Source organism: Podarcis pityusensis, assembly GCF_964106645.2.
Source record: "Podarcis pityusensis genome assembly, chromosome: 10".
Taxonomy (NCBI): domain Eukaryota; kingdom Metazoa; phylum Chordata; class Lepidosauria; order Squamata; family Lacertidae; genus Podarcis; species Podarcis pityusensis.
In genome coordinates, this window is record NC_138035.1 from 19,828,499 (window position 1) to 19,851,279 (window position 22,781).

At 46.0% G+C, this 22,781-nt stretch overlaps 1 protein-coding gene across 1 annotated transcript in view; it reads right to left on the reverse strand.

The window, feature by feature from the left end:
* B4GALNT3 (beta-1,4-N-acetyl-galactosaminyltransferase 3) overlaps positions 1 to 22,781 on the reverse strand; it is a 69,725-nt gene that overhangs the window by 13,559 nt on the left and 33,385 nt on the right. Inside the window, exons 2-12 of the mRNA XM_080971593.1 lie at positions 19,564 to 19,667; positions 18,079 to 18,159; positions 12,951 to 13,046; positions 11,851 to 11,941; positions 10,595 to 10,695; positions 9,989 to 10,056; positions 8,418 to 8,496; positions 7,491 to 7,557; positions 6,860 to 7,003; positions 6,560 to 6,669; positions 5,219 to 5,319 (exon numbers count right to left, since the gene is read on the reverse strand). Coding sequence (XP_080827719.1) covers positions 5,219 to 5,319; positions 6,560 to 6,669; positions 6,860 to 7,003; positions 7,491 to 7,557; positions 8,418 to 8,496; positions 9,989 to 10,056; positions 10,595 to 10,695; positions 11,851 to 11,941; positions 12,951 to 13,046; positions 18,079 to 18,159; positions 19,564 to 19,667 — 1,042 coding nt within the window. The remainder of the gene's footprint in view (positions 1 to 5,218; positions 5,320 to 6,559; positions 6,670 to 6,859; positions 7,004 to 7,490; positions 7,558 to 8,417; positions 8,497 to 9,988; positions 10,057 to 10,594; positions 10,696 to 11,850; positions 11,942 to 12,950; positions 13,047 to 18,078; positions 18,160 to 19,563; positions 19,668 to 22,781) is intronic.

Genomic DNA, 22,781 nt, shown 5'->3' on the forward strand with positions numbered 1-22,781 from the left:
CTTGACGTTCAGGAAGCCCATCAGCCTCTGCCAGAAGTTTGAGATGAACTGTCGCCCTCGGTCGGACAGAATAGACCGCGGCAGACCGTGAACCTTGAACACGTGGTCTATGAACAGTTTGGCGGTTTGTTCCGCCGTGGCCACCTTCGCACACGGAATGAAATGTGCCATCTTGGAGAACAAATCCACCACCACCAGCACAGCCGTCTTGCCCCTCGAGCTGGGCAGATCCGTGACAAAGTCCAGGGCCACTCTCTCCCATGGCTCGAACGGAGTTTGCAGCGGTTCCAGCAGTCCGGCCGGCGGTCTGTGCACTGGTTTGGACCTCTGGCAGGTGTCACACCTCGCCACGTAGTCCGCGACTTCCCCTCTCATTCCGGGCCACCAGAAGTCTCTGGCTACTAATTCCACCGTCTTCTCCTTGCCAAAGTGCCCGGCAGTGGGTGCGTCGTGCAGCTGCTGCAGTACCTTGGCGCGAAGTTCGTCTCCCGGCACGTAGATGGCCCCTTTACGGATGAGCAAACCATCTCGCATCTGGAACTCGTCGGTCGCTGCCGTGCCCCTGTGCACCTCTGCCATCTTTGCTTGCGCGAAGGAGTCATCCTGCAACGCTCGTCGCACCGCATCCAGGTCAACTGTTGCCGCCGCGCACGCCCACACTGTCGGTGCGAAGATGTGCATGGCGGCCGCTGGCGTTGCCTCCTCCAGATACTGTGGCTTACGGGAGAGAGCATCCGCCATGATGTTGGTGTCCCCCGGGACATACTCTATTCGGAAGTCGAAATTCGCAAAGAACTCAGCCCAACGTATCTGCCTCTGGTTCAGGAACTGTGCCGTGCGCCAGTGCTCTAGATTCTTGTGGTCCGTGCAGACCTGCACCGTGTGCTTGGCGCCGATCAGGAAGTGCCTCCACGCTTTGAACGCTGCATGAATGGCCAGCAACTCCCTGTCCCAGATGGTGTAGTTCTGTTCGGACTTGCTGAGCTTCCTTGAGTAAAACGCTCCCGGCCTCCAAACCCCCTGCGGGTCTTTCTGCAGCAGGACTGCTCCCACGGCTCTGTCCGAAGCGTCTGTCTCCACCCTCATCGGCCTGCTGGGGTTGACATGAAGCAGCTGCTCTTCCGACGCGAAGAGACGCTTGAGTGCCTGAAAGGACTGCTCCGCCTGCTCTGTCCAGATGAACTTCTTTTTCTTGGAGCTGAGCGTGTCCGTGATGGCCGCTGTCTGCATCGCAAAGCCTTTGATAAACTTGCGATAGAAGTTCGCGAAGCCGACAAACCGTTGGACCTCCTTCCGGTTGCGTGGGCTTTTCCAATCCAACACTGCTCGGACCTTGGCGCTGTCCATGGCGAGCCCTTTATCAGACAACTTGTAGCCCAGGAAATCCACCTCGGTCACGTCGAATTGGCACTTCTCCAGCTTGGCGTAAAGCCTATGTTGCTGTAGCCTGCTCAGCACTTCCTTGACGTGTCTGTCATGCTCCTGCTGCGATTCCGAAAAGATCAGGATGTCATCCAAGAAACAGACGCACGTCTTGTAGAGGAGCCCCGCCAACACGTGATGCATGAAAGCTTGAAAAACGTGGGAGCCATTTTGCAATCCAAAAGGCATAACTCTATATTCGTAGGTGCCCAGGGGCGTGAACATGGCTGTCTTCCACTCATCTCCCTCCCGCATGCGAATGAGGTTGTATGCCCCTCGCAGGTCCAACTTGGTGAACACTCTGCCCTTCCGTACCTTTGCGAGGAGGTCGTCGATTCGGGGCATGGGGAAGTCCGATGGCTTGGTCACACTGTTCAAGATGCGAAAGTCCACTACAAGTCTTTTTTGGGGCGTGTCCCGCTTCTTAACAAAGAATACCGGACTGCCCCCCGCTGCCTTGGACTCTCGGATGAAACCGCGCTCCAAATTATGATCTATGAACTCTTTGAGTTCCTGCAGTTCGTCCTCAGACATGGAATACAGCTTCCCTTTGGGCAGCGCCGCCCCCGGCAGCAGGTCAATTTTGCAGTCATATGGTCTGTGGGGGGGTAGCCTGTCTGCCTCTTTCTCGCAGAAAACCTCCAAAAATTCTGCGTACTTGTGGGGAACCGCTTGCAGCGTGCCTAGCTGCAGCTGTGACTCCTCTTCCCCTCCTTCCTGCCTGGGCACGATGCAGTGTTCAGCGCAAAAGGAAGAGCCGAAGGTCAGCTGCCTCTGGTACCAAGCCAGCGTCGGGCTGTGCTTGTCCAGCCAACTCATGCCCAATACAATGGGCGTGTCCGATAGTTGAGTGACATTGAAGCTGATGATTTCCCTGTGATTCCCAAGTCGCATCACCATTGGTGGCGTCTGCTTCACCACTTGCCCCCCTAGCAGCTCCCTGCCATCCACCGTGACAACCTGCAGGGGCAGCGTGGCAGGCAGCAACTGTATAGCGTGCCGGTCGACAAAGTCCTGCCCTATAAAGTCCGCATTGCTTCCGGAGTCAATGGTGATTGGCACGTCCATGGTGATTCCATTGGGCAGCTGGAGCGACGCGGTGAGCTTCACTACCGGTTTGGGCGGGAGGGGGTCCATGGGCTGTAAAATCTCTGGGGACTGCTTCACTGACACGTCTGGCTGGGCCCCAGTGCCTCTTCTTCCAACCAGACTCCTTCGTTTCCCTGCTGTGGTTGTCCTTGCTGCGTTGCTGCAGTTACCATTGCTGAGGCTGCAGTGTGCTTGTGGAGCCTCTGGGGACACTCTTTCGCCATATGCTGTGGATCATCGCAGATGTAACACTTCCTGTTCCCTCTAGGAGGCTTCGCTTTCACTGCTGCCGGTGCTAGGGCTCTGGCTGCTGACTGAGCCCTTGCACCTCCAACCTCCATAGGTTCCGCTCCTCCTCCTGGCGGAGGCGTGGATTGCGCACGCGCTGCTTCTCTGGGAAGGAAGGAGGAGCCCCTGGCTGGTTCGCGCCCTCCACGCCCTTCGTCCCTGCTCCACGGACGTCCTTCCAGCCGCACCCCCACCGCCAGTGCCCTCTGAACGATCTCCTGCGTGGTCCGGGGTCTCTCCCCCCTCGCAATTTCATCTTTAACCGAGCCGTGCAATCCCTCCCAAAACAGGTCTCTTACAGGAGCCGAATCTCTGTCCCATTCCAGGGCACTGACCAAAGCGAAAAAGCGGGCATGGTACTGCCTTACGCTGGCCCTCCCTTGCTTCAGTCCATGTATCTCCTGCCGAGCAAGATCCACGTCAATGCTTGATAAAAAGCACCCATCCATCGCTTTAATAAAGGCATCCGCATTTTGGAGCGCCGGATCCTTATCTCTCCACAAATTGCGCAGCCATGCTTTAGCATCTCCATGCAAATGGGACATGATGAATCCCACCTTCTCTTGCTCATCTCTAAAGTCTTTGTTCAGCAGTTGCAGTGCACACATTACATCTGCTCTAAAGTTGGGGTACTGTTGCAAATTCCCATCGAAGTGAGAGACCAGACCGCCTGTTCGTCTCCCCAACCCAATCCCCTCCGGTTTGGGTGTCAGTTGCCCTTGCTTCGTAAGCACTTCCAACCTGACCTGGAGATCCCTGTAGGCGGCAGCTGCGTCCTCCTCTCTCTTCCTGGATGCAAGAGCCTCGGCATTCAGTCGTGTCACTGCTTCTCTGAGTTCCACTATCTGCTGTTCGGCCGTCATGTTGTCTGCCGTTCGTGAGCTCGCTAGTAGGCACCCGCTTTCTCTCCTCTCCGCGAGGACGTAGATGCCCACAATCTAGGGATGGAGCTTACTGTCAGAGCTGCTTCCAGATCCTAGCTCACAGAGGATCACGCTAGCCAGCGATCATTAAATAAAAGTCTTTATTGAGTTACAGTTTCCATTCTCAAGCTGCTGCGTGCAACTCTACGTCTCATGGTTAGATCGGCGAAGCTCCATCTGAGTCTCCGCCCCTTGTACACCAACTTAATATCCTAGCCTTGCTCCACCTTTTCCGCCTGACTGTTCTTCTCTGGGTCCCTCTGCCCCCCGGGGTCTCTTCCTTCCGGGATTCCTCTGACGCTGACGCTGACCCCCCTGACTCTTCTCCCTCCTTTCGGCGGGCTTTAGGACCTGGCTCCCTTTCCGGGCTGCCTACTGCGCCACCTTCCTGTGCATTTGAACTTGGCTCGCGCGCCCAACCTTCCACCTTCCGTCTGACCGTTTCTTCGCTCCCCGATGGAGGTGTGGCCACTCCTGACTCGTGCCCTCCCCCCTGTTGTGAGCTGCCAGCGCTTGATCCCTGGCGCCCTTCCTTTTCCCTGCTCTCTGGCGGTGACGCTGGTCCCGATTTCCAACTGCTCCCCTCTGAGTCCCCTCTGGCTCTATCTTCCTGGGGTGTCCCCCTAGGCTCCCCCCTTGCCCTGGCCACTGGTGCTCCTTTCTGTGAATCTTCTGATTCACTGGAAAGACTCGGAGATCTCGGGTCGTCGTCATCACTCATCTTTTCTTCTGCCTCCTCCCCCTCGCTCTCTGTTTCCTCCCTTGCCCTTGCCTCTGCTCCTGAACCCCTGACAAGTGGTAAAAGTCCGCTTGGACTGTACTACTTACAGGCTGCAGGTAGCAGGTTGCATGTTTATGCTATTCCCTTGCACTTGTAATCTACCTTGTGGCAATGCAACCTACTTATTTTTCAGTTCCAAAAGTATCTTGCAGCTTCTTTAAAAATATTTCTTGCAATACTGGTACTGCGAACTCTCTTTTGCACAAATATTATGGGTAGGGAGTATCTTGTGCATTTGGATAGCCAGATATTTAGATAAAAAGAAGAGGGATTTATATAGTTACATGGACTGAGTGACAGAAACAAAAAATATACTGTAAGCTGACATGGACTCCATGCTAGATACAGAAACAAATAATAAATGCTAACTGAATAAGTGAAGGCAGTGAACAGGACCTTGGTTGTAACAAACAACAATAGCAGCTTTAGATTCTGCTTGCATAAGGCAATACAGATCTCTTTTCCATGTAGAAAAACACGTAGGAAATAATCCGGTGTGAAGCAGTCTTTATTCCTTTTTTCCTTTTGATTTTCTGAAGGCACCCGGCACCCTCAGATCCCATCATGTTTAGCAGGAACCAAGTTACTGAAAAGACTTTCTATAGCAAAAAAAAAGTTTACATATTTTATTTAGAAATGCCTTTCTCCTAAAATTCAGCCCCTGCTTACCAGTGACAAAGCAACAGAGTTCAGTTACCAAGAAGGAAGGCTTTACCTGTTCAGGAAATATTCATTTTCCTGGTAAAAGCACTTGTTATGTGTCTCCATGTGCGTCAAACGAGTGTAGTCATTGGGATATACAAATGATAAATGGACCTAGAAAGGGAGGGGAGGAATCCACACACAAAAAATATCAGTACTAAAACTAAACTTCAGGACTATTTTGTGTGATCAGGGACAGCCAAACTTTTCAGAGCACAGCTCAGGTCTATTAGCCCAAAAATCAATAAACTTGCCTCAGATTTATTTATACTGGCTGTTGTGTACGTGTGTAGAATTTTGAGAGAGATGCTTAGTTTTCCATACCAAGAACAACGGTCATGCTATTGATTTTGTAGTCACTTATTCCAAAACGAAAGAGGAGAGATAACCATCTGTAAACATTTAGAAGCTCTTTTCCTTATTTTTGAGCTTGAAAAAGGTAGCTGATATATGCTAACAAGAACAACATTTAAAGCCCTGGGTTTAACTCTTCTGTAGCAGAAACAAACAGTGAAGCACATGACAGCAGCTGCAATTTCAGGGTAACTGAGAATCTATGCTACTCAAATGACCATCAAGTACTGCTCAAAATAATCAACTGCATTTCCCATAAGGCATTTAAGGTCTGAGATGTTGTCTGATCCACTACAGCAGAGCTTTCCAAACTATGTGTCGCGACACGTTCATGTGTTGGCTGCAGTGTGTAGGTGTGTGATGTGAACACACCCCACGCTCCTTCTGGGGGGGCGGGGAGCTGGAAAGTGGATAGTTTAACCTCCGGTTTCCTAGTAAAACTGAATTACTGTGATGCAAAATGATGCATGTCTAAAATGTGTGTCACCAACATGAAAAGTTTGTAAAGCTCTGCACTACAGAGATTCATTATTTCATGTTACAGGAATGTTCTCGTCTGGGTGAACTGGTTAAAAGAAAGTGTAAACTCAATGTGGCAAGTTATCCCAGTTAGCGCCTAAATTGGAGAAAGAATGAATGCCATTGGTGTTCAGCCAATCAAATGTGTGGCAACCAGAATTGAGCTGCCCCCTACTAAGGCCCCAAGATAAGTGGAGAAGATATGTTTGAACTTAGAGGAGCAGAGCAAGCAAAACAGAGGCAATCTTAGCTACTGAGCTTGGGCATCGCCACGTGAGCTCACATCCAGCTACCACTTTGAAAGAAAGTTCATGCAAGCACACACAAAAATGACAGTGGAGCAATAGATCCACTAACTTCACATGCCACTGTGGACAACTACACACAGCTTCCTAAAAGGAAAGCCAGCCTTTAACCTAAGCTTCAATGTTAGCAGCAGCTGCAAGCTGGGCAAAGACTTGAGTTGAGAATTAAGACTTACAAACTGAAGCCCTTGATAGCGCTCCAGAGGGAATCCATTGACCAGGTAGCTTGGTTTGTAAGGGCAGTCTGGAAGGATCTTGCGCAACTGTGACTTCCTTACGAGAGGCACTGAGAAACAGAAAATAAATGAGAGGCTATGACAGAAGCAGATCGGCGTAAGGCAGTCGGGAGAGAGCTCCTACTAACCATTAAATACATAGGAGCTTGTTCTCTTTTGTATCTAGATGCTCTAGATCAGCCCCAAGCAAAGCCATCTAAGGCTGCAATCCTATGCTCTGGCAGCAAGCTAGATGCTTACATTTATAAATGGTGTCCCGGGGGTCAGGCTTGAGCATGTCAGCTGAGTGCTCCATTGCACCCTGATTGTACACAATCTGTTTTGGATTCGTAGCCAGTGTCTGCGGGATGTGACCAACTTCGTCCATTTTCAAAAGTGTTTCATCTAAAGCACATTGGGATGGGTGGGGAGAGAAATAGTGGGAAAGGGTAGGAAGGAAGGAAGAAAGAATAATTCACCTTCTTAAGACAGCTGGATATATTCTTCCTCTTGCAACTCTAACTCTTGTCAATTCTGTCACATACTGCTAACAAGCTTCAAGGGATTTCACAGCTCCAAGTGCTCCATATTTTTAAATGCTAATCTGGCAACCCAACCTGAATTCCAAATTTCAGTAAATTACATGCAAGTCCCATTTCACAAGCCTCCCAGGCTATTTTCTGCCCTCCCTCAAAGCTCAGTGCCTCTCAAAAGCCTATGAAATAAACCTGGTATGAAGTGAAGGGTATAGTGCAATATTTCTGCATCTGCCTAGGATGTGCTGCGGTTAGAGTCAAAGCTTTTCTGTTGATAGGAAGGAAGGAAGACTAACAGCAACAAAAAGCCCATTTAGCCTTATTAGTCCTGGGGGGCAGGAGGGGAAGATACTTACTAGCATAAAGGGAGAGGGATTCAGAGTCAATAACAGCAAACTTGGTTTCTGGGTCATTCAGCTTCCACTGAAAGAGAAAGACAGATGCATTCAAAGTTTATAAATTTGACAATTAGGAAAGGAAAGAGAGATCTGTCTGCAACAGACCCACACGACTAGGAGTTTGCCAAGCTATATAAAGTCCACTGCTTACATATTGTGGTTCAACAGATCTCTAGCAAGCAGAAAAGCCAGGAGATTTGTTGCCCTGGTGGACTGCTATACAGGTCTGGTGGCCGAAATGAGACAGCATGGGGGCTCCTGTACCTTTAATAGTTGTGTAGAAAAGGCTGCCCTTGCTAAAATTTCCTCTTCTGCACAACTATTAAGAGCCCTAACCTCTTCTGTACTTATACATGACTGGTCCAAGGTAATTCGGTACACAATATACAGTTGTGATCTACAAAGTCAAGGAATCCTTTCCCAATTTCAGATCCTGTTAATATATTACACTGTGCGTGAAGATAGTGAGGCTTTTCACAAAGGAGGAATATCCAGGCAAAAACGGATAAGCAAAACTATAAAAAATAACACTCATTGCTCATTGTTTAATTTAATCCTTGCTCCTGAGATAGCTTAGTGTGTTCCTTTGGCATTATTAGATGTATAGTACTGGAAGAATACATTGCAGTTACTGTTTTGGTTGCTCAATCGAATTTAGTATTTGTCATCTGCCTGATGTACGTGATTTTCTAGTCTTCTTAAATTAAAAACAGCAACAACAATGCAACACTCAGGAGTATGTCAGACATTTCAAGCGATCAATTAATTGGTCTTCTCTGAGCATGTGGGATAGATCACATAAAAATGCAAAAATAAGTTGGGAAGGAAATGTTGGGATGATGAAATAAAGTGCCATCTGAATGCAGCCCTAGCCTGAGTACTCACTGCCACTACCACATGGTCTGTTCCTTTGTCATCTTGCTTGTGTAGCACCTCAAAGTAGTACTTGCTTGTGGCAGACAACCTGCGAGAGAGAAGTGGACAAAGAAACACTATTAAGGCAGAACACCTTTCCCCACTTAAGCAATCATGGAAACTGAAGTAGCCACATCACTTTGGACTACTACTCTTTGGTCAAAAGGGGGTGGATTCCATTGGTTCTGTACAGTGATGTCTTCCAAGAACTCAAACTAGGTTGGAGTTCTATTTAAGCCTTTGATGAATTATTCCTTCCAGCTAAGGGATATAGCCACTGGATTCTATAATTTCCTTCATCTTTGCTCAAATTAGGCAATGAACAAGTCAATTCATCTAACGGCAAAGTCTCCATGGAAGATGGGGAATACTTTCTGCCATTGCTGACAGCATCAATCTGTGCAATTTGAAAGACTGTCAGAGTGTCAGAGTTCAGTCCTGCCCAGACCTAGAACCTGAAGTGTCCTTGGAGGAGCAGCAGGATTAGAAACCATAAACCATGGAGTCACTGGATCCAACCATCCCTGCCTCAGGAGTTGAGATTGCCACACCAGCTGCCTGGGTTGGGTTCCTGGGCTGTTCTATACCCTCCTGTCTCTCTCAGGAACTAAGGAAATGGTGATCCAGGCAGGAACTTCAAAACCACAGCTGAAGTCCCTGGCTAGGAGTATACAAGAGCACCTGCCTGGGTAAGAGTCACAGTGGAGCCTTCAGCCCTTTGGACTGTGTACACACCATGCATTTAAAGCACATGACTTCCCCCAAAGAATCCTGGGAATTGTAGTTTGTTAAGGGTATTGGAAATTGCAGCTCTGTGAAGGGTGAACTACAGTTCCCAATATTTTCGTGGGGGAAGCCATGTATGGTGCGGGTGTGATTATCTAGAAGCAGAAGAAACACCCAGAGCACAGGAAAAGAGACTGCGCTTCAAACATGTGCTGTGCATGCACCTCAAGAGTTACAGAGTTCCAGTTCCTCAAAGCAGGGAAACAGAGCAACACAAGACAGGGTGGGTGGCTAATTTTCAGATGGCACGTTTGTCTTAGGGAATCTTAGGGGAAATTTATCTCATCAGGGAAAAGAGAGAAATTAGTTTGTCTCTAGGAAATACCGATAATAGCCACCAGGAGGCACTCTCAGGTTATTTTAAGGTTTAAGCAGGACAATGATGATAAAGCTTAATTTACTTACACTAAGGTTACCAGATTTTTTTCAATGAATCCAGGGACACTTTTCAACTTCAGTTGGAATGGATGGATTTTGTCAGGGGAGTGGTTTGTAAATCCGGGGACTGTCCCCGGGTAATGGGGATGTCTGGTAACCTTAACTTACACACACACACACACACACACACACACACACTTGAAGTTGCAATGTTCTAAAACAGTATTAAAAAACCTGGAGATCAGTATGGGAGAATGCATGCCGATCGTGTTTAATGCAGGGCAAGAGGCTGCGTTGGTCCTTGGTGGTCGGTGACAACTGAGTAGGCTTGCAGCCTGCTGGGCAAAACAGAAGCAGCAGCTAAGAAGTTCACTCACTTCACTGGCCTCGACTTCTGGCTCTTGAATTTCCCAAACTCCCCAGGTGCCGTCCATTCCTTCCCAGTCTGTACAAAGACAGAAAAAGTCCCCTTTACGTTATTCCTCAAGCAGATGGAGTTGCAACACACTCCTTGTTTGCTTACTGAGCAGCTGTGAGCCCTTCCCAAGTTAAATAATGCAAGTGTTCAATAATTTACTAAAGGGTATGCTGGCTATGTTCTACCTCCATTGTCAAAAGGCATTATATGCCTCTGAGCTGGGAATCACAGGTGGGCAGAGTGCTCATGCCTAGTTTGCAGGCTTCGCATAAACATCTGGCCGGCTACCTTGAGAACATGATGCTGGAATAGCTGGTCCATTAGCCTTATGGGCCAGCAGACTCGCCTTATGTTCCTGTGGATCCAGTGCTGTTGATTGGTATTTTTAGTCATTCTTGAACCTTGATGCAGAGCAGCATCCAGCTGTTTCAAAGCAAAGCTGAAAGAACAGTAGATGTCCAATATCCTGCGAGGGAGTTCACTGCCGATTGCGACACCATTGCTAGGCTTGCACATTGGCCACAGTGCCAATCGCCGCTGCCCCACCAGGCCCCAGGTACTGTACCTTGCCGACACTTGCCAGCAGCTGGAGGTCCAAGATGCTCTCGCCTGGACTCAGCCAGAACTCTGCATTGTCGTCGGCAGAAATAGCAAACTGAAACTCACCTAGAGAGAGAGATTCCTGGGATTAACTGGTACATTAGGAAATTCTGTTTGGGAGACAAAGAGAATAGCTTTCTTCTCCAATGGAAGGCAAGCCTTAATCCCTCTTTTGAAGGTGGAAGGGGGGAGAACCAGAATGTAGACACCTAAACCTCTAGTTTTGTGCTATGAGAGCAGAAAGGAATGTTCCAAGTGCTCTTCTTTGCCTGACCTACTCATTTCTCGTTGTACTCTCCTCTCCTGTCATGAGCACTGCAACGAACTGGAATGCATACTGCTGATGAAATATCTGGTTTTATATATATATTTATCCAACAGGATTTATATGTGGTGCCCGCCACAGGTTGTTGGATTACAACTCCAATCAGCCCTAGCCAGCTGCAAGCTCTGGCCCAACATCTGGAGGGCACTTGGTTGGCAAAGGCTGCTCCCCAAGGATGGGAGTTTTACAAGGTTGCCAAGAAGTCTGCTAAATACCTCTATATCCGGAGTGACAAAGCTCTTCTAGTCTGCAGGCCACTTCATTATCTCCCCACCCCTGGCAGGCCGCTTGGAATGCCCACCTGTCAGTCACCTGACATCCTAGTGACATCAGGGGTTGCTACACATTGAAGCCCTTATTGTTGAGACTTCTAAGTACAGCATGGGGCTATGTGAAAGCAAACTGCAAGCAGTCCCCCTTGTTCTTATCAAATGGGTTATTATAAAGGGTCAAGCTATCACTAATAATTCTGGAAAACTTGTTGAGATGCTATACACGTTTTGAAACAGCAGTATGGGAAAAGATTTTGTAAAGGCGTGTCACACATCTTTTCTCTGTTACAGGGGTGGAGGCAGCTATGGTCTGCCAGATGTTGTTGGACTACAACTCCCATCATCCTGGACCATTGGTTCTATGCTGACTCCAGCTTAAGAGAGTTTGGAGTCTAGCAACATCTGGAGGGTCTCAGGCTCCCTACTGCTCATCTGTGAGAAACCTCAATAAGTTTCTTTTCAAATGAGCATCGAATAAGAATGAACCTCCTTCTAAAATCTGGAAACAGTACATAAATAAATGAAAGAAGTAAAAAAACGTAAAATGTTGTTTTCTTCAGGTTTAAAGCCTTCTGTTTTCATCAGATTCCCTCCAACCTGGGCCCATATCAGTCTCTCCCTCACCATCACTGAAGGGATGCAGATAGCCAAAGATGCGTAGCCCATAGTTTGTCCACTTTGGAGATGCTGCCAGTTTCTTCAGAGTAGTCCGTGTCTGAAAGTGTAATGGGGAAAAAAGCAAGTATGCAATTATGAAATTGGATTGGAGGCAGGGGAAGGGGAAGCATCTATTGGGAGAAGGTAGAGAAGGGAGCACAGAAGCAGAAAATGAAGAGCAAAGGCTGAGTAACCTGAAATAAGTAATGGCCCTGGGTTGGTCCTTGCTCTCCATTTCCTGGAGGCTTGGGTTTTCCTTGTCAGTATGAAAAACATGCAGCCCTACCCCTATATCTGCCCAACCCCTCATCTGCCAAATCTGACAGGTGAGTAGGACCGCCCACAATGATGTCAGGTGAAAACCTCTTTGAAGGCACATTCCCAGCACACCTTCAAAGAACCTTGCTCCAGGATCACAAAGGGGGTTGCATCGAAGGCCTTGCTAAACTGAAGGCTTTTTGCTCCATGTTAGGAGAGGGTTCAGTGAAACCCCATTTGTGACTCTGGAGCAAAGTGTGCTCCTACCCTTTGCAGTTGGGTGGTAGGAGTTCAGCTTTCTCCAGGATCATGAAGGAATTTGCAATGAAGCCCTTGCTAAAACAGATATTCTCCCTCTCTCTCCCCCTCTTTCTCTTTCTCTTTCTGGCTACTCTCTGGAGGTAAATTTCAGTGGCCAGGTATCTTCCACAATGCTTAAAAACAAGCAAACCATGAAGCTGGTGGTTCTTCAAGTCAAAACCCTACTCAGAATGAATCCCAATGAATTCAATGGGAATAACTCCTAGCTAAGTGTGTATAGCATTTGCAGCAAATGTCTGCTGACTCTAGCAGTGGTGGCTGGTGCCCATTGGGACAGGTAGGGAGGAAGGCAGGGAGACCAACAGTAGGTGGAGGCACACCCTGAGAAGTTGTAGGTAAGAAGGCAGGCAGGTGGAAGGAGGTTGGAGGGACAGTGTCCCATTCGCCAATACAGGACCAACCTCCATTGACTCACAGTTGGTTAGGAAGCTGGGCAGAACCTAAGAAAAGAGGACCCTCCATTTGGCACAAGGATACAAAAGACTCACGTGGGGATGCAGCGGAAAGTGGAGGTTCCTCCTCAGCTGTTCCACGGAGCCACCGCACCAGTCCTCAAAGACATGAAGGTTGACTTGGCCCTGGAACTTCAAGCATAAGGAGATACTCCTATTAATCACAGTCCAGATGATCTGGTGCCCATATGGCACACCCACTCATTTGCAACCTGGTATAGCAAGAGGGCATGTTGACTTGCCAAAGGTTTTTAAGAGGAATGTATTCCCCATCTGAGACTGGTGCTTTTTATGGTTTAGTAGGGAAATAACCAGAACTGTTCCAAATGGAAGCCTTTCACTTGCCAATTTTGCACAGTACTATCCTGTCCAAGGTTTAGAGAGCTCCAGCTGGGCCTGGGATCTATTCTAAATGAGTGCTGGACAACAGTCCTAATTTAAAGCTTACTCAACAGGTGTATTAACAGTCAGGTGTGTGCACAGGTCTTTTCACGTACTTTATCAGAAGTGCTGGCTGACTTGCACTTTGGAGGCCTAGAGATTTCTACTTACTTTAAACTGGAATTCTAGGTTATCAGACCCCGCAGCCCAACCCTTTCTGGGTAAACAGCTTTATAGGGAGAAGCAGATTTGCACAACAAAGAGAGGCTATAAATCTCTAGTATCACGTGGGCTGCAAAATGGTCGTCTCTTTCTACACAGCAAATATTTATTCCTGCCAGACGTGTTCCTCGAAAAAGAGAACTAAGGGCAAGGAAAAGATAATAGGCCCAAACGTTGCTGAAACAGAAAGCAATGGGGGCGAGGGGAGGACAGAGAGCTTGGGACACCTTCCTTACGCCATATTTTGAAAAGGCATATTTTATTTATTTATAAAAGTATTTTTATACCACTATATCATAAAAAACATCAAAGCAGTTTACAGCAATAAAGAAACAGGGAAGGGGATATTGTTTTTTGTGTTTATATATTGTAAACTGCCCTGTGATCTTTAGATGACGGGCAATATATAAATTTAATAAATAAATAAAAATAATATAAAACCATTAAAAAGTTTAAAACAAGAGAAGTAGCCAGAAAATGAATTTCAAAATCCCTATACAAAAAATCCAAACACTCTCATTTGTGCATCTGATGCAACCATTCCCAAACTAGAAAAATAGTTTATGTGTTACTTTTATACAGTGGTACCTCGCGTTAAGTACTTAATTTGTTCCGGAGGTCTGTACTTAACCTGAAACTGTTCTTAACCTGAAGCACCACTTTAGCTAATCGGGCCTCCTGCTGCTGCTGCAGCCCGATTTCTGTTCTTATCCTGAAGCAAAGTTCTTAATCTGAACCACTATTTCTGGGTTAGCAGAGTATGTAACCTGAAGCGTATGTAACCTGAAGCGTATGTAACCCGAGGTACCACTGTACCTTGTCCTTTTCCTCTAGGAAACCTCACGGAAGGAAGGATTCCAGGTGGTCACCGTTAAAGGCACTGACCACACCCAGAACTGCTTAGCATCAGGCAAGATGACTTTGCTGTAAAATGCTCTATGTCATGGTATAGACAGCAAAGTGTCCTCTAGATATTGTTGGACGTCCGACTCCCATCATCCCTCACCACTGGTCATGCTGACTGGGATGATGGGAATCGGTGTCCAACAACAACATCTGGAGGACACCACTTTGGCTGCCTTCTTCCCTATGCCCAAGTTCCACGGGACCAGCCATTTTCTGGTCGCCATCTTGCAAAACTCTAAATATAGAAATGCAGCCTTGAAAGCAACACCTTGGGAAAGGGTCTGTAATTGCTAGAAATAAAGGAAACAAAAAGCTTTGCTCTGTTTTTTATTGTTTGGCAATTCCGTATCTCCGGGGCAAATCAGCTACACACAATCTGAAGAATGTGTAAATGCAGGTGAAGATAAACTACACAAAAAGGAGGTTTGAGCCAGAGAAGAATGGAGGCATTGTGGTGCTGCGTATGACATCCCCCCCCCCCCCAGTTTTGCTTATAGGACTCTTGTGTTTCTCCACTGAACATCCAGGCTTCTCCTCCCTGGATAAACTTCCAATGCTAATAGTCATTCTATAGTCATGACTTGGATGCAAAACTATGCACTTGTGAAAAATCTGTTAAGAAATGTCAGCAACAAGGACCTCTTCTATTCTCAGGTACAGTGAGGAGGTGAAAAAGAAGGCAGCAATGTCATCAATTCTTGCAAGCACCGCCTGTTCCAATAAGAAATGGTTCACTTTCAAGTACTGTCTAGGGTCAGTAGCACTCCCGTTACAACTCCCAGTTCAGGACTGCCAGTTCCAGAATACCTTTAAGACTTGTAGTTTAACAACATGTGTCTGTAGTGTCCTGTAGTCACATGCTTTCATGAACACTGAACAATCATGAAAACTCAATTCCCTTAGGACAGGGCTGGGGAGCTCTCTAACAATTGCCGCTGCTGGTCAAATACGGTGGTACCTCGGGTTAAGAACTTAATTCGTTCTGGAGGTCCGTTCTTAACCTGAAACTGTTCTTAACCTGAGACACCACTTTAGCTAATGGGGCCTCCCGCTGCTGCCGCCGTGTGATTTCTGTTCTCATCCTGAAGCAAAGTTCTTAACCCGAGGTAATATTTCTGGGTTAGTGGAGTCTGTAACCTGAAGCGCCTGTAACCTGAGGTACCACTGTACTAATGAGCACTTTTGCTTGGCAGAACCACAGCCTGGATCAGGGGTAGGCAACCTAAGGTCTGGGAATCAGCGTGTTTTTACATGAGTAGAATGTGTCCTTTTATTTAAAATGCTTCTCTGGGTTATTTGTGGGGCATAGGAATTCGTTCATTCCCCCCAATAAATATAGTCCAGCTCACCACATGGTGGTCAGCCCACGGCTGAAAAAGGTTGCTGACCCCTGGCCTGGATGCACGAAGAAGAGCAAACAGTCATCACATGGGATTCTGCTGCAACCCTCATGAGTGAAGTAGTACCAGGTTTTCAAGGCCAATCCCTGTTCTGGTTTTCCATTCTTAAAAACTGCTATGTGGGGGAAAGATGCCAAACCTCTTCTTCTGTCAAAGATGCTTTGTTGTTGCAAACCTCCTTTTATTGCCAGGAACACATACCTTCTGTTCAAACGAAGACTAGCTCTATTACATGCAGAAATAAAAGCATCCCCAATCCTCTTTCTGGGCCCTTTTATCAGCCGCAGGAACCACAGTGCAATAGCATGCTTAGACAGATGCTGACAATACAACAGAAGTATTGAATACCCCCTGTAATTAATTTGTGAAGTAGTATGGATTTCTCATGCTTAATCCACAAACTGCTATGTAAATTAATCTGAGGAAGGAAAAAAATAAAAAAATCAATTCAGGAACAGAACAGGGTTCAGTTCATAATCCTTTGATTTGCCTCAGCTGACCATGCAGCGGCAGAGTACATGCCTGCGCTGCCCAGGGCAGGCGTGTTCCCGAGGGGTGCGGGGTGCGGAAGGTGCCCTCTCAGGCATGGGATAGCCACTCAGGTACACGGAGCGGAGCGTGCGCCCTGCGCCCTGCGATTCCCAAGCCTCCCCCAGTTGTCAAAACGAGGGGGGAAGTGGGGAACGCCGCTGGCAAAGCAGCGCAGCTCCCCCACTTCCCCCGAAAGCTTGGGGTAGGCTTGGGAGTTGCGGGCGGGTGGCATGCCAATGTCACCCCCCTCAGCAAAGACACCCGGGGCAGACCACCCCCAACGCACCCTCTTCCTCCGCCCCTGTGACCCTGCCTCCCAAATTTGACAGAAATCAGTGACTATATGGGTTAGCTGATATCACTGGTAAAAAGAATCTGGCTTACAAAGGGTCTCTGTCAGAATTAGTAAAACTGTAGGTCGATGTGTGTGGAAATAAACCCACTTGCCATTTTGAACTGCATTTGCCATGGCTCTGCAAACTTTTATCAACACAACTTCACCAAATCCAGAAAAATGAGATGGAAAGTCTTTAAGCCCAAATAACTAAACAAAGACAATAAGGCACAATTCCAAACCAATCAAAGAAAGGAGGGATGGGGAACCGTTATGAGCCAAGAGTCGCATGCCAGCGGTGAATGGGGTTAGATACAAAAGTGGCCAAAGTAATGGATGAGAATTTAACCTTTGTACATTAGGCTTTTCTCTAGACACGCTCCTTTTTATCCTCCATCCAGGCAAGTATTATTATTATTATTATTATTATTATTATTATTATTCTGCCTTTTACCCAGAACCAGGACTCAAGATGGCTCACAAAAATTAAAATAAAGACAGATAAAATATACACAGATAAAACATGTAAAAAGTTATTGCTAAAAAGTAATAAATATATCTATGGAATTAAAGAAATGTAAAAAAACCCACATATCTACTAAAACACAGATAGTAAAACAAAAACAGCACAAGAGCCCTTTCCGTCAAAGCTGTCAGTTCCCCAGAGCTTGCTGGAATAAAAAAAAATGTTTGCAGGAGTACAACAAGGAGGGAGCCAGTCCAGCTTCTCTAGAAAGGAAGGGAGCAGCCACCAAGAAGGTTCACACTCACATCCTCACCATATGGACACAGACAGCTCAAGGGTTGCATATCAGAGTTCAAGGAGCCATAATTGTACACTTTCAGTTGTACACAAGTTTAACAGTTTTTATTATGATGTATTTAATCTCTCATATCCTACAAACACTGTAAACAAACAGCTTAATGGCTGCTTGCATATTAGATCTTTTGTTGGGAACACAATCCAGAGGATATTTATAAATAAAACTTCACTAAGTTTTAATTCCAACTGATTTGGGCATTTTCTGAATAAACATGGACTAAATGTATGAAATGCAACTTACCGTATTTTTCGCCCTATAGGACTCACTTTTTCCCCTCCAAAAATGAAGGGGAAATCTGTGTGCGTCCTATGGGGCGAATGCAGGCCTTCGCTGAAGCTTGGAGAGCGAGAGGGGTCGGTGCGGCAAGGCTCCCTAGGCGGCGGATAGCAGCCTGCTGCCCGGAGCGCGGGGCGCGCTGAAGCTGGGGGGGGATAAATTTTTTTTCTTTATTCCCCCCCCCAAAAAACTAGGTGCGTCCTATGGGCCGGTGCGTCCTATAGGGCGAAAAATACGGTACCTAGATGGGTTTATTAATTCAGTTGCAAGACATTATATTGAACACTAACCTCAGGCCTCCAGGTGGCAGAGTTAATCAAAGTTGCAGGGTCTGTCTTATTGTTGCTTCTTCTGTTAACTCTGCTATGAACCTATACAGAATGAAAAACAAGAAAATAAGTCTGTGTGGCTGGCTAGAATATGTCTCAGAGGTGGACAACTGGTGGCTTGTGGAGCAAATCAAAACTTGTTCAAAACAAAAGATAAAAGAGATGCTGAGGGCACTGGGGACTGCACAGACTGAAGAGTCTCCTGGTCTAACTGCTGAAGAAAATAGCTTGAATTTCCACTGGATAACAGTGAGGCAGACAGGATGGATGGATGGTGTGTGGGTGTGTCTATGAGAAAGAAAATGAAGGAGGAGAAAATTTATCTTAGCTGAAACCTGCTTCCCTGCCACTACAGCAACAGAGAACAAATCTGCTCCATCTTCTATGGGACAATGCTGCAGATATTTGAAGACAACTATCATGCCTCCCCTTAATCTCATATTCTAGCTTAAACATGACATGCTCTTTCAGTCATTTATTTTATGACTTGGTTTCCAAAAAGCCCTCACCATCTAGGTTGTCTCCTCTATAAGCACCCCAGTTTGTCAACGTCTTCCTGGAAATGTGTCACTCAGAAGTGGACAGAGCAGCCAAGATCAATGTTCTTCAATCCTGGGTTCCCAGATGTTGTTGGGACTGCAGCTCCCATTATCCCTGACAACTGGGTAAGCCGCTGAGGGTGATAGGAGTTGGGTCCCTAGGCTTTATTGAACTACAAGGCTGGACTACATTAGTCTAGACTACAAAATGAATGCTCCATATGTCTTCCAGGAAAATCTGAGAGGTAAATCAAGCTGCTGAATCCTGTTTATTCTCTTCTGGCATGTACTCCTTGTATTTGGGCCAAATACAATGAGGGATGTGGGTGGTGCTGTGGGTTAAACCACAGAGCCTAGGACTTGCCGATCAGAAGGTCGGCGGTTCGAATCCCCGCGACGGGGTGAGCTCCCGTTGCTCGATCCCTGCTCCTGCCCACCTAGTTCGAAAGCACTTCAAAGTGCAAGTAGATCAATGCTCTTGAAAAGCAGTCAGGTGAGTCAGCAATGGCAGGGAGTTCCTACTGTAACTGGGGTGGAGTGGATAGACAGCCATAAATGATGCCTCCCTTTTTGTTCCTGCTGCAAATACCTGATAATTATCTGTAATTATTAAAAGAGTGCCCTCTGCAACTGCAATTGTATCCAAGAGAGTAATTAGCATAGCTGGTGTCTAAGGTGTGCGGGGCATAAACTGTTTGGAATAAAAGCAATGCATAATTTTAGCCACACCTTTGTGTAACAATTCAGGATCCAGTTCTTATCTATTAACACAGACTGTAAACACTTGCAGAGACTGTACACTGATGAAACTTGATTTTGCAACCCCATTTCTTTTCACTAACCTGAGACTTGAATTCATTTGCTTTTAAATCTGGAGCACTTACTACGATTTATGAGTTCAACTTACCAGATTTTCTGGTTTCTGAGGCAGATAAAACTGCAGGCTTGGATCCACTATAGGGCTGTCCTGGTTCCTCAGAGCTTTAGCTAGTTCACTCCAACTTCCATATCCTGTAAGGTAAAAGGAAAATGTGGAAATAAACTTTCAGGTTAAAAAAACAATGGCAACTCAATCATTATGGAAGCACCAACAATTCCTATAGGCTAGGAATGGGGAACCTCTTTGCCTCAGGGTTAAATGCAGCTGCACTATCCTCAGATTGCCTTTGCCTGACTGGACTGTGTCCTTGAACAGTCATAACATCTCAGTGAGAGGGGTGTGTGTCGTTTGTTTGTTTTAGAAAACTCAGGCTTTTGTGTGGCTGGAACATGACCTACTCTGCAAAGACAAGAGTCACATCCTTTGCTCCATCCACTTTTCGAGCTAGGACCCTAGCCATGCATTGCATGGCAGGTTGCCCACAAGTAAACATGTATATCCTCCAACATTTCTCTAATGAAAATAGGGACATCCTAAATAATAATAATAATAATATCATACCCCACCCATCTGACTGAGTTGCCCCAGCCAATCTGAGCAGCTTCCAAAATATATAAGAAAGGAATAAAACATTAAACATTAAAAACCTATACAGGACTGCCTTCAGATGTTTTCTAAAGTTGCATAGTTACTTATCTCCTTGGCTCAGGGATTGGATAACTCCATACCCGCCAACATTTCTCCAATGAAAATAGGGATGTCCTAAGGAAAAGTGGGACATTCCAGTGTCAAATCAGAAACTGGGATGGATTCTCTAAGTCCAGGACTGTCCCTGGAAAACAGGGGTGCTTAGAGGGTCTGAACATGACTGTCGTGCTGGCAGTGTTTTCTCACCCCCTTATATAAGGCGTAAGAAAATGCTGTCCATATGTTAAAGATAATCAAGTGCCATATAAACAAATCCACTGTGTATTTACTTACAAACGCACCTCATCGTTTTCATAGGACTTAAAAGCAGAAAGATTATTGAGAGTCTAAAGCTCAGAATCTGTGATACCCACATTATAGGTTAAAACAACTTGAAACTACAGTACAGGCATTTTATGGCAAGCCAAGACCACTCTCTTCCAGCAACACAGTACAGTTGGACATGGGACTAGGGGCATGACACAATTCAGAGCACTTATTTAACTTGCGTCCAACCAGTCCCTGACCATCACTTTAGGACTCCTGGCCATGTGAAGCAATGAATAGATAGAGGGTAAAGCTATCAAGGAGCTGCTAGCCATGATGGCAATGCTCTAGCCTGCCCCCTGTTGGAGGCAGTATGTCAGTTGCTGGGCTGCTGTACTCTGGTCCTGCCTGCAAGCTTCCCATAGGCATCTAGTTGGCCACTGGGGGAAAGAAAACCTGGATGCTGGAAGAGATGAGCCTTTGGTCTGATCCAACAGGCCTCTCCTTATGCTAACCAACTGAATGAACTAAATTGCAATCATGTTGAAGGCGTGGAATACCAATTATGTATTATGAAATAAATTATTGGCATCAGATTTCATTATATCAGAAGGTGAACAGCCAGTTCAAGGAAAGCAACTCCTTCCAAGCTTCTTAGGCTTGCTTTGATCTCAAAATGCTACCACCTTTGCTATATGACCAGAATTATGCCAGCCAGATGTGCTCCTGGGAATGGCAGGAAAAGAATATGCAACCTTCTGGTCCAGTGTGTAAAAATCAATGGGTGGGGATGAATGCCTTCCAAAACCTTCCAAAAGAATTTGCAGACTGTGAGCCCCAGAGGAGCCTTCAGTCTCTGAGCATTTCTTATGCGTCTGATTCTGAGGCTGCATACACACCCTACCTTTAAAGCACCTCCCCAAAGAATCCTGGGAACTATAGTTTGTTAAGGGTGCTGGGAACTATAGTTCTGCGAAGTATAGATTTCAGTTCCCAGGATTCTGAGGTGGGGTGCTTTCAAACTACTTTATATGTATGGTGTGTATGCAATGCATACAGTGGTAAAGTGGGTCAAATATTATCAACTTATAATCTAGTATTTTACCCTTGAAGGCCCCTGAAATGTACCAGAAAAGCAGAGCTGAGCAAATATAATTAACAGATATCTCATTCACTTTTTTCCTTTTTTTATTTTATTTTTTTTACTTCTAGAGCAATGTTACGAGAGTACCACAAAATGACAGAACATATTTCCATTGCAAAATAAATGCTTGGTGTTTAAGCAATCATTGTATATTAGTTGTTTAATAACATTCTGTTAATTTGATTTATCTTCCAATGTAATTTAGAGTATGTACATCTATTACCTTGTTAGCATATTTGACATATGTAATAAAGGAGGTTGCTCCCTATGAAAATTCAAGTCAGGGTAAATTAGTAAAAGCTTATCCAGACAATTTCAAGAAGTCTGGTTTTCCCCCTGTAGCACTGCATGCAGATCACCTCTGACTCTGTAGGAATCACGCCATAGCTGGCTTTGCATGGAATAGGACACTATTTTGAGTCAGAAACCCCTACCCACCACTCCACATACATTCCAGATCAGAAAGAATACAGCCTTTATTTATAATAGTTAAAATAAAAAGGTCCACAAAATATTGCTGCAGAGAGATGGTTCAGCGCTGCTAGTTTTACCGCATTCCCCTTTTCTTTTTCAGGAGATATATAAATATCCTTACAAAAAGTAACAGTAAGAAGTGTTTCCCCATAAGAATGGTAGGCATCAAATTTTACTTTCATTAACAACAATGATGCATCTATGTTCTATGGAGGGCCATATTTTCTGCCCCCCACCCTGCCAAAAAGTTCCAAGCAATATTAATCTGGTCTGATTACTGCAACCCTGAGACCCCATTTAATTTAACTGGGAATAAGCTCCATTAAACATAAAAAAACTTACTGCTGAGTAGACATATATACCTAAGTCCTTAAAGTTAACTATATAGTGGATTCTTAATGCAAAATAAATCGACTTTATTTTTGCTGCATACATGAAATTTGCCGTGGGGGGCGTGTCTTTAAAATCCACATACACATGAAATACTAATATTTGCACACACACACACAAATAAATATTGGAAGCACCTGCCTCAACAAAAATAATTTTTGGTTTCTATGATGAAAGGAATCACAGGGAAGGAAGGTAGGCAAGCAGCATAGAATCCTATCACCCGCTGACCAAAACAACTCACTTGTCCTCAGTCCCCACCCATTGGCTGAAAACAGCTCTG